Source organism: Ambystoma mexicanum, chromosome 5p (assembly GCF_040938575.1).
Source record: "Ambystoma mexicanum isolate Mex_15411 chromosome 5p, UKY_AmexF1_1, whole genome shotgun sequence".
Lineage (NCBI taxonomy): Eukaryota > Metazoa > Chordata > Amphibia > Caudata > Ambystomatidae > Ambystoma > Ambystoma mexicanum.
In genome coordinates, this window is record NC_090930.1 from 1,117,670,155 (window position 1) to 1,117,686,172 (window position 16,018).

The 16,018-nt window shown below is 50.1% G+C and overlaps 1 protein-coding gene across 1 annotated transcript in view; it reads left to right on the forward strand.

The window, feature by feature from the left end:
• The window catches only part of NUP153 (nucleoporin 153), a 1,189,258-nt gene that overhangs the window by 940,250 nt on the left and 232,990 nt on the right, over positions 1-16,018 (forward strand). The window contains exon 18 of the mRNA XM_069613598.1: positions 4,234-5,079. Coding sequence (XP_069469699.1) covers positions 4,234-5,079 — 846 coding nt within the window. The remainder of the gene's footprint in view (positions 1-4,233; positions 5,080-16,018) is intronic.

Below are 16,018 nucleotides of genomic sequence, written 5' to 3' on the forward strand. Positions count from 1 at the left end.
AATGTCAATCTATTGTGATGCGTCTATGGGGACTGAGGGGTGGCGCCAGAGGGCGGAGTCAGGGCAGCACCCTCGCGTGCCTCTAAATTTAAAGGAGAACGTTTTTTCTGGTGAAAAAGGTTCCGTCTGCGTCCCTTGGAAGGGACGCCCATGCAGTATGGTGGAAAGGGGACTAAAGACGAAGAGTACGTTTGTCACTACGGTGAGTAACTTATAATTTGTTGCTAGAGGCCTTGTGAAAAATCACTACTGTGAATCTAAAACCAGAGAAACTACACAATCATTTTCACAGGTAAGTATTGTGCATCTTTTTGACTTTTCACATAGTGCTTGGAAAGCACCTTTGCCATATTTCTGGTCTTAAAAGGAATTAAACGCAATGCACATGTTGTAGAAGTAACATTGTAGAATACTTGAATGTTGGAGTTCGATTCAACTTTAATATTAATAAATTAATTGATAATGTTTCAGAAATAATGTGCCTGATATGGGATTCAAGTAACTGGTGCAAACTGCAATTTCAGGTTCTACAATTTAAATATTTACTATTTTCAGGTGAAGACATATTTCACATTTTTGTGCATTTAATTTCTATTATAGGAATCTCAAAATAGGTTGACGTTCCTGGCATAACCATTCCAATGCCCTGGTGAAAAATTAAGACTTGAAACTTCACTGTAACATGCAGCAAAAAGACAATGTTGGGTTTTTTGCACACCTCCATACACCCTTCAGCACTTGAATATTGGTTTTCACCTCAAAATCCAGGCAGGAATTTAAATATACGTTTCTGCTAGCTCCCACAATTTAGCTTCAATTATTGAGAGAATGCTCACAATGTCCTGATCTAAAGTGTGTGCCTGTCTAACAATGGTATGTTAAAGGTAGCCTGTCACAGCCATATTCTACCATTTGGGGAAAATGTGTTCTAATGAGTATGGTATAAAGGTATTTTCCACAATTGGGCAAAGTTGCAAGCAAAGCATGTCTGCAGACCTTCCCATGTCAGTAATTTTACTTACCCAATACTATGGTTTTGTCAACTGTGCATTTCATTGTGACATCCTTTTTAGCTGCCAGTTTGTAAAAACAGTCCATTATATTGGAGTTAATTGTTTGAAGTCCAAATTATGCTTGTATTGTTTTACCTGACCATGCCGAGGTGGTTTTGTGGCAACATGTCAATATATTGGTGCTAAGCCACTGATATGTCTTTACTGGTACAATTAACACCCACCCTTACAGCCAAACCCCCTGTAAAGCCAACAAATGTTTGTTTTATTTCCTATACAAAGCATTTCACTTATAGGTGTGTAGTGAATCGTCAAGCTACCAGTGACTGCCCAGAAACCGCTGCTGCTCGGGGGCACAAGAAAATCCATGTAGGTAGTGGAGATGGACCCCTACAGCTCCAACAAAGGCCAGTGAGGTGTGGGTGGGGTCCTGTTGAAAGGTTCCCGGAAGGGGGGTGTCCTACGAAGCGTGTTATCAAGTCATGTGAATCTGCTGTCCGATAAAAGGCATCCTGGGGATGGATGTGGGGAGGAGGGGCAGTATGTTGCATTCAGGGGTAGGATGGGGAGGAGCATAGTGTGGAGGGGTCAGGTAGAGTAAAACCAACAAATGTGTAATCGGTGGAATAATTGCATCATTTTCTGAACATTGTTTACTGGGCAGCAGGAAGTGCAGGTGGTATTTGAGAAGCAGTCACTAGACGTTGAACCATAAACATACTGAAGGACCTTTCACAACTGAAATGAGGATCTTTAACTGGTGTTATGCCTCTGGTTAACTGATTAGACCTGGTTGGAATTAAACAGTTGTGTTTTTATGGGTTTTTTAGTGAGTTCTAGCTCACGTGGTGATGATGGCTGCATGAAAAGCGTCTAGGGCTCATTGTAGAATTGTTTGCAAATGTGAATACATCCCGCTGTTTTGAAGAAATTAGAAATATTAGGGGACAGTTGAAAATATGTTCATATGAATATGTGCATGTACCTTTTTGCATTAAGTAATGATTGCAAAAATATGAAATGTTAAAGAAATAACCAATACATTGTAATCCATCCCCTATTAACAAGGGGTTGCCTCATGTTGTCTGGTTAACCGATTACCATGAAAGATTAACACTTGGTGTTAGGGAGAATTCTCAAGAATGTGCTAATTTCCCTTACCCTTTGAGACCCCCAGCAACTTTGCTGGATTTCTAGGATTTTATTTTTTACCTGGGAAGAGTGTGAGCCTTTTTACCCACTCTTCCATGTATTTTGATGTGTGTTTTACTTTTGTGTTCTCTGGTTATGGAGTTTTAAAACCACTCCATAGGCATCATCTTTTTCTGTGTCTCGCACAGCACCTTCAGTGCAGTGGCACAGGGATGTCTTTTAGACTTCCCAAGGTTTAATTACCTTCTTTGGGACTGACTACTGTCTCCCAGAGCATGTAATGTTAAATTGACTTTACTAGTGTCTTTTTAAATTTACTGACCCAGCACACACTATATTCCTATAGAGTGCTGGAGGGGTTGCCTAGCTTCTCCTGAGTCAAAACACTCATGTAACAGTCAGCTGTGACCCTTTCCTACTTTAAATGGCTGCTGGCAGTGGTTTAGATCAAACTACCAGAATTTTTCCCGACCGCGAACAACGGTAGCTAAAAACCGGGTCAGCCATGTTTTTCAATATGGCGCCCAAGACCCATCTGTAAAAACAGACTCTGGTCGACTTTTCGCCATGTCTTTTAGGAAAGGTCCTTCTTGTGTTTGTCTCTGCGCGCCAAAACTGGTTTGGTCCCTTTGTTCGTTGGCCTTTGGCGGCTTCAGTGCTGAAGCCCTCCTCCCGCGCTGGAGTGTCTGGGGTGGAGAGGATGTGAGGGAGGTGCCCGAAACTCCCTGTGCTTAGTCTCCTAGGAGACCTGAATGCACTCTGGTGTGATTGGCCGGCTGGCTGTCTGGCAAGAACAGCCACTCTGCTGTGAGTGATAGCCAGGCAGGAATGAATGGGGGAAAACTGTTTAAAAGCAGGTCCCTGGAACTTGGAAAGCAGAGTCGACCACTGGAACGAAAGAACCGAAGATTAGCTGAAGGAAGAGGACTGCTGCAACTCCTGGACGACCGGTGAAGCCCTGCTGCAGGTCCGAATTGCCTGAAACTCCATCGACCGAGAAGCCCTTCAATGTTAACTTCTTCCCTCGAGTTTGGTGGGAACAACCAACTCGCAAGCCACCTGGACACCATCCCCATCTGGTCGAATTTTCTACAGAGTGTTGTTGGAAACCAGCTTATGGACTTTAAGCCACTCACACCTTAAACCGATGTTTTGCTAAGCTTTTGGCTTCATCCCTGGGCAGTACCGGAACCTCCCGACGTCCTACTTGTCCCCACAACTGAAGTTCAGGAACAGCGAAATCTGCTTGAGCTGCCAGGAACAACTGCCTCAGCTACAGCTCTTCTTCAATACAAAGGTACTGTGCAAAAGCGGTCCGGAAATCTTTTCGGCCATCGCGAAAGTTGGTAGAAACTCTCAATTTAGAGTCCTTCCCTAAACATTCGTCAAACTTTTTGCCTAGCCAAATTCTTCTAAACTCTGTGGCAAAAACTTAACCGTTTACTACCAGAACTGTGCTATCCTATATACAGACTCTGAACCATTGACTTTGGCCCAGGCCTATGAACTGAATTGCTGGTTGTAGTTTACTGAAACCCTTTGCCCTGCCTATGAAAGTATTTGGGCTGCCTATTCTTATAACCTTGTCTTTGTACCCCTAAAGTATCTGAAGTGCCATTTTGCTTCCACTTCAGGGGAGCTGAACTTGTTCAGTAACTTTTTGGCTGTGTATGTGTTGTATATGTGTGTGATATTGAGCTGCTCTTGCTAGTGGAATGTTTTCAAATTGACCGTATAAATAAATGTATATTCTTTTACCAAGAAACCTTGCGTAAGTGTTTGAATCACTATTTGTTGGCCCTGTGTGTAACTTGTTCTACTGCTCACTAAACTCTTGAGAGAAGTCTGGCTGCTCAGCCATCACTACCACTTTACTGCGTAGTACAGGCTTGTACCAAAGGTGAATTTGTACTGACACTTGCAGTCTTAAATGCATGTAGTGTTCCCAAAGGGTATTGCATGTGATTCTGCCTAACACTTAGATTTTGCGGTCTTCCAACTTTGTATTTTTACTGCTACTTTTGACTGCACTCTGAGGTTTGATTGACTTGATTTTTCTTTCTTTTAGATTTTGGTACATCCATTCCATCCTCAAACACTGCTGCCCCATCGTTTAAGTTTGGCATCCAGTCATCTGAGTCCTTAGAAACATCGGGAAGCATTGGAGGATTTAAATTTGGTGATCAGGGTGGCTTCAAATTTGGCACATCTTCAGACTCCGGTGCCTCTAGCACTGTGACTGTAGGGTTTTCATTTACCAAAAGTGGGGAGAATACTTTTGGCATCGCATCAACTAACTCGAAGACCGAAGGGCCAAAAAAAGACAGCACACAGGGTAATAGTGGCTTTACGTTCGGACTTGCTTCTGGTCCAAGCAATCCTTCCTTGGCTCCTCTTCAGTTTGGTATACCAAGTGTTGGGACGCAGGAAAAGAAAGAAATACCTGCAACTGGTGGTTTCATGTTTGGTACAGGTTCTGCTGCTCCTGCAACTTCATCGGAGAGCAGCACTGGGGGATTCAACTTTAAGAAAATTGAGGAAAAAACAGAGTCCACAGCATCTCCTTTTTCATTTGTGAAGCCAAATGAGAAGGAGTCCCAACCACCCCTTGGTAGTTTTGCTTTTGGGAAAGTGGAGCAACCAAAAGACCCTATTTCCATTGCACCATTTGTAGTGGGAAGGACGGATGGCAAATCAGATTCTCTTGCAGCTTCTGGCCCTTCACTGATGTTTGGCAAGCAGACTGACCAAGAGCAGGCCAAGCCTACGTTTTCCTTTGGAAAAATTGATCAAACCAAAGATGAACCTGCCAGACCATCATTCACTTTTAGTGTAGGGAAACCTGCTGCGACAATAGAGCCAGAACCATCTGCTAAGCAGAGTTTGACATTTGGAGTGTCAACAAGCACACCAGGTAAAAGGAATAATGTATCTTGGAACTCTCAAGTGGGTGGGTTGGGGTAGGTGGCTGTGGACGTTCATAGTTTTGGAAGCAATTTGCTAGAATTTAGTCAGTGGAATAAGTTACTCTCATTTTTGTGTGGGTGGAGAGCACAAACTAGCATTTCTGGTTCTCTGTAGATATTCAAGCCATTCTAATCATTGTTCTGTTTCAGGGTCACTGCTTTTGTAACAGTTTGCAATAATGTTGATGGGACGTGCTCCAGAATGCAAAGTGTTTTCCTTCCAGCTGTAGACCAGCAAGATTTTTCCAAAACCATGCGTTAATGAAATTTGTCCGACTAAGATACAGGCAGTCCAGCAGTATATAGGGGGTCTAACGGAGATAAGAGAGAAATAAAGAAAGAGTGGTGGATAATGCACAAGGGGTAAGGCAATGCTTATCCCCCTGAATGTAGTTGGGGGAGGGGTGCTGCAGATTACTACGCAGTGTGACATTAAGGCATTACACTGGTGAGTAATCTCTCACCACTTGTTTGGATGGGGGAAGTCACAAGGTCAGGTAGCTTGTCGAGTGGAGCATTCATTCCTGGGAGAAGGTTATTCTCGAGGTGGGTTGTAAAGCATTTGACGATGTGCCAGACTATTATGATTTTCATTATGCTCTGGGTCACGCAAGTAGTTATTGGGGTGTTGCAGAATGGAGGGCAAACATGGGCTTCTTTTTTTCAGTCAAGGAGTTAATTCTATTTTTGGGAGTCAGTCCATGTAGCCTACCGTGCATTGGCATAGGATCTGTTAGCACCGAATCTTGTGTAGCCTATCGCTTTCTGGTGGAATCTCCCCCAGACTCTTGTTTATTCAAAATAGGCATTTATATGTAGGTGGCCCACTCAGATTGTTTCAATTAATCTGCTGCCTGCCAACACCTCCACTCTCGGTATGCTTTTACTGCTGCTTCCACGCTCCTCTTTGCACGCTCCCTCCACCCCCACCCCACGGGCCATAATTTTCTGTCATGTGTTATTAAGGGGGAGCCTTCCCTACATCTACCATTGCCACTGCACCCCCTCCCCGTCCACCCTGAGGCAGATGGCATGCCGGCAGGATCTTCCTCTGTTGCCCATCAATCAGGGGTGTGGCCCCCCCTTTATCCCTTTCTACAATTCCCTTTGCATGCCCCACTTTCTCTCTCCCTCCTACCTAGGCGCTCACCTTGGCCTGCTTCAGTGCCCCATATAAAAGGACTAACTCTCCCAGCCCGCTTTTTCTGATGCTGACAAGTGGACTGGCTACAGCAGGCCCAGAATTCTTCAAATTAACACCCCCACTCATCCCCCACCTTCGCACATGTGGAATCCCACTGACTTTTTAGCAAGTAAATCCATTGGCATGGTCTAGTTTTGCTTCTATGCAGCCTACAACTGCATCATAATTGGGCAGTGTAAGGAGGAATTGACTCCGTCTGCCCCTTTCAGAGAGTGTTCACTTTGGTGTTGAAGCTGATGTCACAATGTGACTACACCCCAAGAATTTTGCTTGAGGTGGCCAACTTGAAGGAGGTTTGATTGTGTTAGATGGTAAAAATACTTTAAGAATGTAAAAAGTGAACAGGTGTATGTGTTTAGAACGACAGTGCCTGTATGTTACTACATTGTTCCAAAAGGTCTCGCATGTCTGTAGAGCACAAATTATTTTTTGTTTATCCTCCAACATGTGATAACCTTTCATCACAATGTGTAGAAGACAAATCATAATGCGCTAAGTGTGCACTGGTATGAGCCTCAGGACTTACAAGGCAATCCTATATGCTTATGTACACTCTAAAAACACTGAGTAATCAGACAGTCTATTGTTTTACATTCTGCTTCAATCAGCAAATGTATCAATGCATCCTCATCTTAATTCTGATAGTTCTGTGCTCTTTCACTCCATGTACAGTAAGAGACAGCCTTTTTTTCCCCCACTGAGCCATTAACGGTAATTCTTCAAAAGTCAAGCAAGCATTGGGGTTGGGTGTATCTACAACGCTTTTTAAAAATAAATGTGGACAGCTAGAAACAATTTATAAAGTAAGCATTAGGAATTGGGGCTTGTGCTGAGCAGGCCAATGGTGAGGGGGTCAGACTTGTGTCCATGTCGGCAACATTCAAAGTGTTTGTGCTTCCACCTAGTAGCGAATAGAAAACAAACCAAACCATACTTAGGAGCTGTAATCTAGCTACTGGGCGACTAACCTAAAATTCTTATCCTGGACATACTCTAGTGGGCTTTGTTGAGGTGGCTTCCTGCCTTCAGTGAGTTTTTACCTTATGTGGATCTGCGGCTAGGAAGACGAACCAACCATTAGGACTTCAGGACAAGATACAAAAGAACGCAAAGCTCCTAGTCCACTCAGGATCACCTAACACTGGAAATGCCCTAAGAGTGAGAATGCAGTTTTTACTATCTTTAAAAATGTTTAGTTGGGCTTCAGTAAAGCATGCTGGTTAATATGTGTTGCTTCTGACTGGCTTGAAATATGGTATATCACCATGTAAATGGGTTGACAAAAGCATGCATGCCTAGAGTGTCAGAATTCCATGCAAGGACTTTCTGCCATGTCCGTTGTGCAATCTATAAAACCATCCCTGGGTTGTCTACTGTAGTACACTGGAAACCCAGGCATGACTAAGGTTGCATAAAGGCTATAAGCTCAAAGTCTGTCATTTCACAACACCATTAAGCCTGAAAGCGTGACTTTACTCGTAAAAACGAGCTTCTCCGTCTGGGTCAAGATCACGGTCATCTTGGTCTTGTCAATGTAAAAAGAATTCAGCTAGCAATTACAATCTGTTTTGCAATTTGTGAAGATGAAGGTATGCTGGTGTCTTGGTAGATGTACAGTGAATTTGCAAACAGAACAAGGACTGCAAGAGCGATCTACCTTTTAGAGCGTGCAACACCACTTCCAGGGAATTTTCTGTCAGTGTGCCTGGGTTTTTTAAGTGCTATGTTATAGTAAAGCAATCTTCACTCTATCCCATTAAAGGCACATAGACACTGGTTTGCTTTTGGCATGGCACCTTTCCCTGGGATAGCCACGCTGATTGTTGAAGACGTTTCTGAACTCTTCTCAAAGGTTTCTTTGTGTGGACTCTTACCCTTAATTTCTCATTAAAATCCAAACTTCTTTCTCATAATATACCCCACTAAACCTGTAATCTTAAAGAATACTAAACTTCTTGTTTGTGGGTTTTATAGAGAAGTAGTAAACTTGAGTGTACTATGTCAACAAGCAGGGAGGCACCAGATACCCTCCTCTGTGCAGACTGGCAATCAGCATGTGGGAGTGGGCCTTGAAAAACAAGATCTACCTCACGGCAGTCCACCTTCCAGGAGAATCCAACCTGGAGGCGGACAGGCTCATCAGGTTGCAAGCAGACAATTACGAGGGGCAACTAAACAACCTTGTTATTCAGGACATCTTCAACAGATGGGGTCTCCCCCAGGTGAATCTCTTTGCCACCTGGCACAACCAGAAGTGCCCTCAGTTCGCCTTCTGGCAGGGACAGGACCCCGGCTCCCTGGGCGACGCATTTCGGATTCAGTGGAACGACAGCACAGCGTACACCTTCCCGCCCACTCCACTGATTCACAGAATGATTCGCCAGCTCAATATCATTCTAAAAGCTCCATGGTGGCCAGCCAGGCCTTGGTTCTCGGAGCTGCTCAGCCTCTCGGAGATGCGACTGATTCACCTTCCGACGGGCCTAGCACATCTTCTGGCGCAGCGTGGGGGCAGGGTCGTCCACCCCGCGCCACAGAAACTATCCCTAACTGCGTGGTTTCTGAGCAGGTAACGCTAAGGCACCTCAGCCTCTCCCAGGCTAATCTGGAAATCGCACAGGGTACAAGGAGCCACGCTACCAGGGCTCAGTATAAAAGTAAATGGACCAGGTTCTGCCACTGGACAGACTCCAAGGAAATGGACCCCCTGGCATGTACTTTGGATGATGTGGTCTCCTTCTCGGTGCACCTTGCCCACTCTGGCGTGCAGGTGGACACCTGCCGCACTTACCTCGCAGCCATTGGGGCTTACAAGAATTCAGAGGAGGGGGGTCTTTTCCTCCTCCAATCCGATTGTCAAACATTTGACAGGGCTCACAAGGCTCAACCTGCCCATCAAGAGGCCACACCCCGTGTGGGACCTGAACATAATCTTGGGCGCCCTGGCGCACAAACTGTTCGAGCCAATAGCGTCCGCGGGCTTCAGGCTGATCACCATTAAGACGGCCTTACTAGTTGGCCTCACCTCGGCTCGCAGAGTCGGTGAAATCCAGGCGCTGGTCGCCTCAGAACCATATACTACCTTTCACAGGAACAAATTAGTCCTGCGGACACACACCCAGCGTTGCTGCCTAAGGTTCCGTCTGCTTTCCATTGAAACGAGGAAATAGTCCTTCCTACATTTTTTTGCCGAGCCTAAAGACGAGGCACAGAGTTCTGCGCTGCCTGGATGTCGGGTGTGTCCTGAAATGCTACCTTGACAGGAACAAGGGCATCAGACGCCCTGTTTGTCACTTTCGGAGGTGCAAGACCAGGTTCTCCAGCATGGGGTCTGGCATGGATTAACATGCTCATGAATATTCCCCGTCGTCAGGCTGGGAATCCTCGGTAAAGAAAAATCAGTATCAGTTTCGTTTCTGATCTGTCTTTCGTAGTAGTAACCAATCACTGATCTCTGCGTCATACTGACCACAGCCAATGACCACCATCTCCCTAAGCCCCGCCTCTGGCAGCCATCTTCAGATTTTTACCGCACGTTCAAGTGTTGGGATCCTCGTGCTATTGCTCTCGAGCGTAGTGCTTTTTTCGCGCTTTTTCTTAGGAAAATGTTCTCTTTTTCGGTCAAAAGAGCCTCAAGCTCCACCGTTTCTTTATCCGATCAACGGGGACCCGTGTCGGATTCTTCTACGCCCCTCAAGGGTGAAGATTTCGTCGAGCCACGCTTTTGGAGGACTCCAGAAGTTTCTCAGGCCCTTCTCGAGCATGGCCCAGGAGAAGGGAAGCTCGACGCCCGGAAAGCTGTTCAGGGTCTGCCCTGGATGCCAGCTTCAGAATGTCTTTAAGGAGGACGAACACTCCCTTTGCCTTTACTGCCTGCATGAAGACCAGACGCACGTGGAGAAGGACTGTGTTTTTTACGGCAATATGTCGGAGCGGACCATAAGGACCGCCATCAGCATCTCGCCAACTGTCAGGCGAGAAGAAGAAGAAGTCAGAGCAGTCTTCTAAGACCTTTGAGGGCGCCCCGGCGACGGGGGTTTAACAGAAGGCTAAGCACCGCGAGTCCGCTGGCACCGGGAGCGCCGAACGGTCGGGCTCTACGGGCGCCAGGCAGGGTGCATCCTCCCCGGCGCCATCCACCACGAGCCAACGCTCTGGCTCGGATAAGAGGAAGGCCGAGCACCCGGCGAAGCTCCTGGAGAGACCCCGGTCGTGCTCGAAGACCCCATCGGAGGGGGAGCGAGGTGGTGACCCCCCCAAGGAGAAGGCGGTGAGCGCACCTAAGGTGGTGAAATCCTTGATCCATCCGGCCATGGCCTCTATCGAGACAGTCGCGGCGGCCCTGGCTCAGCCTGTGGAGGCTACACAAGTGGTGGCGACCTTGGGGTCCAGAATCTCCCTGCCACCGCGGAGGGAGTCCTCTTTCATGCCCATCGACAGGACCCCCGTGAAACATCCGACGGAGAAGAAAAAGGGGGGGCAGGAGGTCGTCGTGGATTCGGCCTCAACCTCTGAGGAGGAGCTGATCGAAGTCTTAGGCCACAGCGCTGGCGTGGAAGAAGACCATCCTGTCGGGAGGGACCCCGACGTGGGAGGAGACGAGAACGTCGAGGGTGCCGACGGGGCTCCTGATCGCCCTTCGGAACCCCCTCAACCAGTGCCGCAAGACAACTCGGCGGCCATTTTGTTGGCTATACAGTCCTTATGCTCGGAGATAAGGACGAGACTGCCGTTGCCACCAACGGAGGAACCGCTCCCGACGGGGGACCCGGAGCCAGGCCCTCTGGGAGCCCTCCTCTTAAGAGAAGGATTCATCCTCCACCTCCTTTTCAACCATCGCGCCCTGCTCAGCCCTCCTCCCCGTCCACGACACGTGGGGATGGTACGGGGACTGACACGGCCGCGACGGGTACAGACGACGAGGTTTACGAGGATCTCCCGTCGTCACCTCCCACCCGGGCTTCCCCACCCGACGAGATTGGATCTTTCACGCCATGATCGCCAGGGCATCTGAGCTTTTCCAGCTCTGCCCGGAAGAGAAGGAAGGTTTCCTTTATCAACGGCGCGAGACCAAGAGGAAGACGGTCCTCGCTGTACCTCTACTGGACGATATCTGGGATGAGGGTCTCTCCCTCCTCAAGAACCCATCCACAACGCCGGCTAGAAGGGATCGGTACAAGAAGTAGTACAGGGTCCCGGATGCGGCCCCCTTGTGCCTTCGGGCACAGCCGACCCCGGACTCGGTCGTCTCCGCAGTGGCCAGGAAGAAAGCGGGGGGGGCGCGGCCTCTACGTCAACCTCCTCGCCGGACGGCTAGGGAAAGAAATTGAACACGATGGGACGCAGAGTCATCTCATCGGCAGCGACGACGATTAAGGCTGCCAACGCCTTGGCTATCGTAGCCCGCTTCGACAGGGAGTTGTGGTACAAACTCGCCCCCCTGCTGGACTTCCTACCAGACAAGAGGGCGGAGGCCCTAGAGATCTTGCAGGAAGAAGTGGCGTCGGACCACGCCATTACGATAGCGACGGACATCGCTGACACTGGATTTCGCCAGTTGGGCAACGGCGTGTGCCTTAGGCGGCGTGGATGGCTCAAGGCTACTGACTTCCGTCAGGACGTGCAGACCAGAGTCTTGGACATGCCGTTCGACTGGAGCAACCGGTTTGGGAAAACAGTGGACGATTCCCTACAAGCCATCAAGGCGGACACGGAGACGGCCCGGGCTCTTGGTGTTCTCCAGCAACGACGGCCGCCCTTTCGGAGCGGCGGAGGCAAACGGGTTGCCTCCAAAGGTTCCAGCGGCGGATTTTCCACCTATCGTCAAGCGGCCCGTTCGTCGTCACAGGAAGCCTGCAGGGGACGAGGCAAGTCGGGCGGACCCCGCCGTCGTCACCAAGGAGGACAAGGTGGCAAAGCCTCGTCGAAGCAGGACTGAACCGGCCGTGGGGTCGGGCCCCCACCGAAGCACCCCGGTGGGAGGCCGGCTGGCTTCGTCAGCGTGTGGGAGTCCATCTCCACCGACCGTTGGGTGCTGGACGCCCTAGCTCAGGGTCACGCGCTCGAGTTTCTAAAGAGGTGCCCGCGCGTCCCCCCCTGTGGCCAGGAAGGAAAATCACGTCCCTCAACTTCTCTTGGAGGTAAGGGCGATGCTCAGGAAGGGCGCCATCGAGCTCGTTCCAAAGAGGTTTCGGGGCTCCGGAGTTTACTCAAGATACTTCCTCGTGAAGAAGACGGGAGGATGGCATCCCATCCTGGACCTACGACTACTGAACAAATTCATCAAGGCACAGAAGTTCCGGATGGTCACCCTCCAACACATCCTGGGTCAACTGGAGGAGGGCGATTTCCTGTCATCGTTGGATTTGGAGGATGCCTACTTCCATATCCCCATCCTAAAGGGACACCGAAAGTTTCTCAGATTCGTGGTCCAAGGGCGTCACTACCAGTTCAGAGCCCTTCCCTTCGGATTGAGGTTGGCACCCAGGGTGTTCACCAAGTGCCTCGCACCGGTGGCGGCGCGGCTGCGCCTAGAGGGGATCCACGTCTACCCCTACCTGGACGACTGGCTCATCCGAGCAAAGACGAAGGAGCTCGCCGTGGAGCACACGGCAAGGACCGTCCAACTACTCACGGACCTGGGATTCTCCATAAACTACGCCAAGTCCCACCTGGTGCCCGCGCAAGACGCACTGTTTCTGGGAGCGAAGCTCGACACAGTGTCGCTTCTGGCCTCTCCGTCGGAGGAAAAGACGAGGGCCATCTTGGGCAAGGTGCAGCGGATGCTGGTTGCGGACGCGGCCAGGGTGAGGTCCATCAAGTCACTCCTCGGAATGATGTCTTCTTGCATTATCTCATCCGCCTGTGCAGGCTCTGGATGCGCCCGTTGCAGGAGTTCCTGGACGCGCGCTGGATCCAGACGACGGGCAGCTTCGAGGAGAGGATCACACTCAACGAGAGTTTCCGACGAGCGATCCGGTGGTGGGGCACCCGCGCGCATCTGACGGCGGGCATGGACTTGCAGACCCCGGGCCACCAGAAGACAGTGACCACGGATGCCTCCCTGGAGGGGTGGGGAGCGCACACCGAAAACCTGCACGCGAGGGGTCTTTGGCTGCCGCCGGAGAGGTCCCTCCACATCAACGTCCTGGAACTCCGTGCAGTGTTTTGGGCCCTCGGGTCCTTTCTTCCGTCCCTCAAGTGCAAGGTGGTGAGGATCTTCACTGACAACACCACCACCATGTTCTACATCAGGAAGCAGGGCGGTACCAGATCCCCAGCCCTGTCCAAGGAGGCACAGGATCTGTGGCATTGGGCTGTCGCCCAAGGGATGTTTCTGGTGCCTTTTCATCTGGCAGGAATAAAAAACACCATTGCCGACTCGCTCAGCAGAGAGCTGCGCTTGTGCCACGAGTGGGAACTACGACAGGATCTAGTGGACCGCCTCTTCCGACGGTGGGGCACACCCCAGATCGACCTGTTCGCGACGGCGACGAACTCCAAGTGCCGGAGGTTGGCCAGCAGGTTTCCCCAGCTGAGGAGCATGGGCGATGCTTTCTCGCTCCCCTGGGAGGGCCTGTTCCTATATGCGTTCCCTCCATTGCCGCTGCTGATCCGGCTCATCAACCAGCTCAAGAGGTCACGGTGCAGGATGATCCTCGTCGCACCTGCGTGGCCGAAGCAGATATGGTTCCCGGACCTTCTGGACTTGTCAGCGTCCTCGTCAATCAAACTGCTAGTGGACGCAGATCTTCTCTCCAGGGAAGGAGGCGCCATCCTCCATCACGACCTGAAGTCGCTGAACTTGCAGGCCTGGCTCCTGCAGCGTTAGAGTTTGGAGGTTACGACATACCGGCCGACTGCAGAGAGGTTCTTGCAAAGGCCAGGGCGTCCTCAACTCTTAAATGCTACGGACACAAATGGAAGAGGTTCTCTGTCTGGTGCCACGCACAGAAGATTAACCCTCTACGGATTACGGCTCCCCAAGTACTGCCGTACCTGCTGACGCTGGCCAAGGCTGGACTGGCGCATGCTTCCATCAAGATTCATCTTGCTGCGATCTCCCGATACACCAGAACCACGGGACAGTCGTCTTTGTGGTCTCATCGTCTGGTGAAAGAATTCATGAAGGGACTGTTCAGATCGTTCCCGCCGGTGAAGGCCCCGGCCCCGGCGTGGGAGCTCAACGTGGTGCTGACCAAGCTCATGGGACCTCCGTTCCAGCCTCTGCACTCGGCTCTGTTGAAGTTCTTGTGGAAAACAGCGTTTCTTGTGGCCATCACCTCCGCACGACGGGTGGGAGAGATCCAGACCCTTTCCTGCAAGCCCCCGTACTTGACTTTTCACGACACCAGGGTAGCGCTCAGGACGCACCCCTCCTTCATGCCCAAGGTGCCGTATGACTTCCACCTCAATGAACCCTTGGTGTTGCCTGTTTTCTTCCCGTCGCCTTTGTCGCCGGCTGAAAGGACTTTGCACTCGCTGGATGTGGCTAGAGCGCTGAAGTTCTACATGGACCGCACAAAGTGTTTTCGGAAGACGTCACAACTTTTTGTGCCCTTTGGACCTGTCAATCAGGGGAAGGCTCTCTCGAAGGCTTCCATTTCCAGATGGCTCTCCGGCTGTGTCATGTACTGCCATCGTTTCGCAAACCGACCGCTGCCTGGCCGTCCGAGAGCCCATTCCACCAGAGCGATCGCAGCTACCACGGCGTTCCTATCTGGTGTGCCCTTGCTGGACATCTGCAGGGCTGCTACGTGGAGGTCGACGCACACCTTCACGAAATTCTACTGCGTCGATCGGGATTCCAGGTAGGAGTCCAGGGTCGGCCAAGCAGTGCTGCGCAACCTGTTCGCCTAAGGTGAGCCTGGTGAGGAGGTAAGAATTGCTTAATGTTGAGTTTGATGTAATGCTTAATGTTGAGCCTTTGCCACCTCCCGTGGTTGTGCATGTGTGTACTGCTATGTATTCTTTTATTCATGAGCATGTGAATCCATGCCAGACCCCATGCTGGAGAAGGAACAAGTTACTTACCTGTAACTGTTGTTCTCCAGCATGGGTCTGGCATGGATTCACATGCGAACCCTCCAGCCTACCCCTCTGCGGCTCTTCACTTGGTCATACTGCCTCTTCACGTGCTACCAAATCTGAAGATGGCTGCCAGAGGCGGGGCTTAGGGAGATGGCAGTCATTGGCTGTGGTCAGTATGACGCAGAGATCAGTGATTGGTTACTACTACGAAAGACAGATCAGAAACGAAACTGATACTGATTTTTCTTTACCGAGGATTCCCAGCCTGACGACGGGGAATATTCATGAGCATGTGAATCCATGCCAGACCCATGCTGGAGAACAACAGTTACAGGTAAGTAACTTGTTCCCTATAAGGCCTCCATATCACGCTTGATAGTCTTGGCCATCAAAGAAGCATACGAGGGCCAGCACAAGCTGCTCCCCGCGAACTTGCACGCCTACGCAGTCAGGGCCAAGGCAGCGGCTATCGCATGACAGCGCCATGTCCCTTGGCAAGTCATGAGCAGGGCGGCCACTTGGGCCACTCCCGCGCCTTTCTGCAAGCATTACTATTTGGATGCCGGCTCTAGATCAGATGTGGCTTTTGGACAGGCAGTTCTCTGGAACCTATTTGCTTAAGGAGAATCTCCTCTCCTCCTTGGGGCTACATT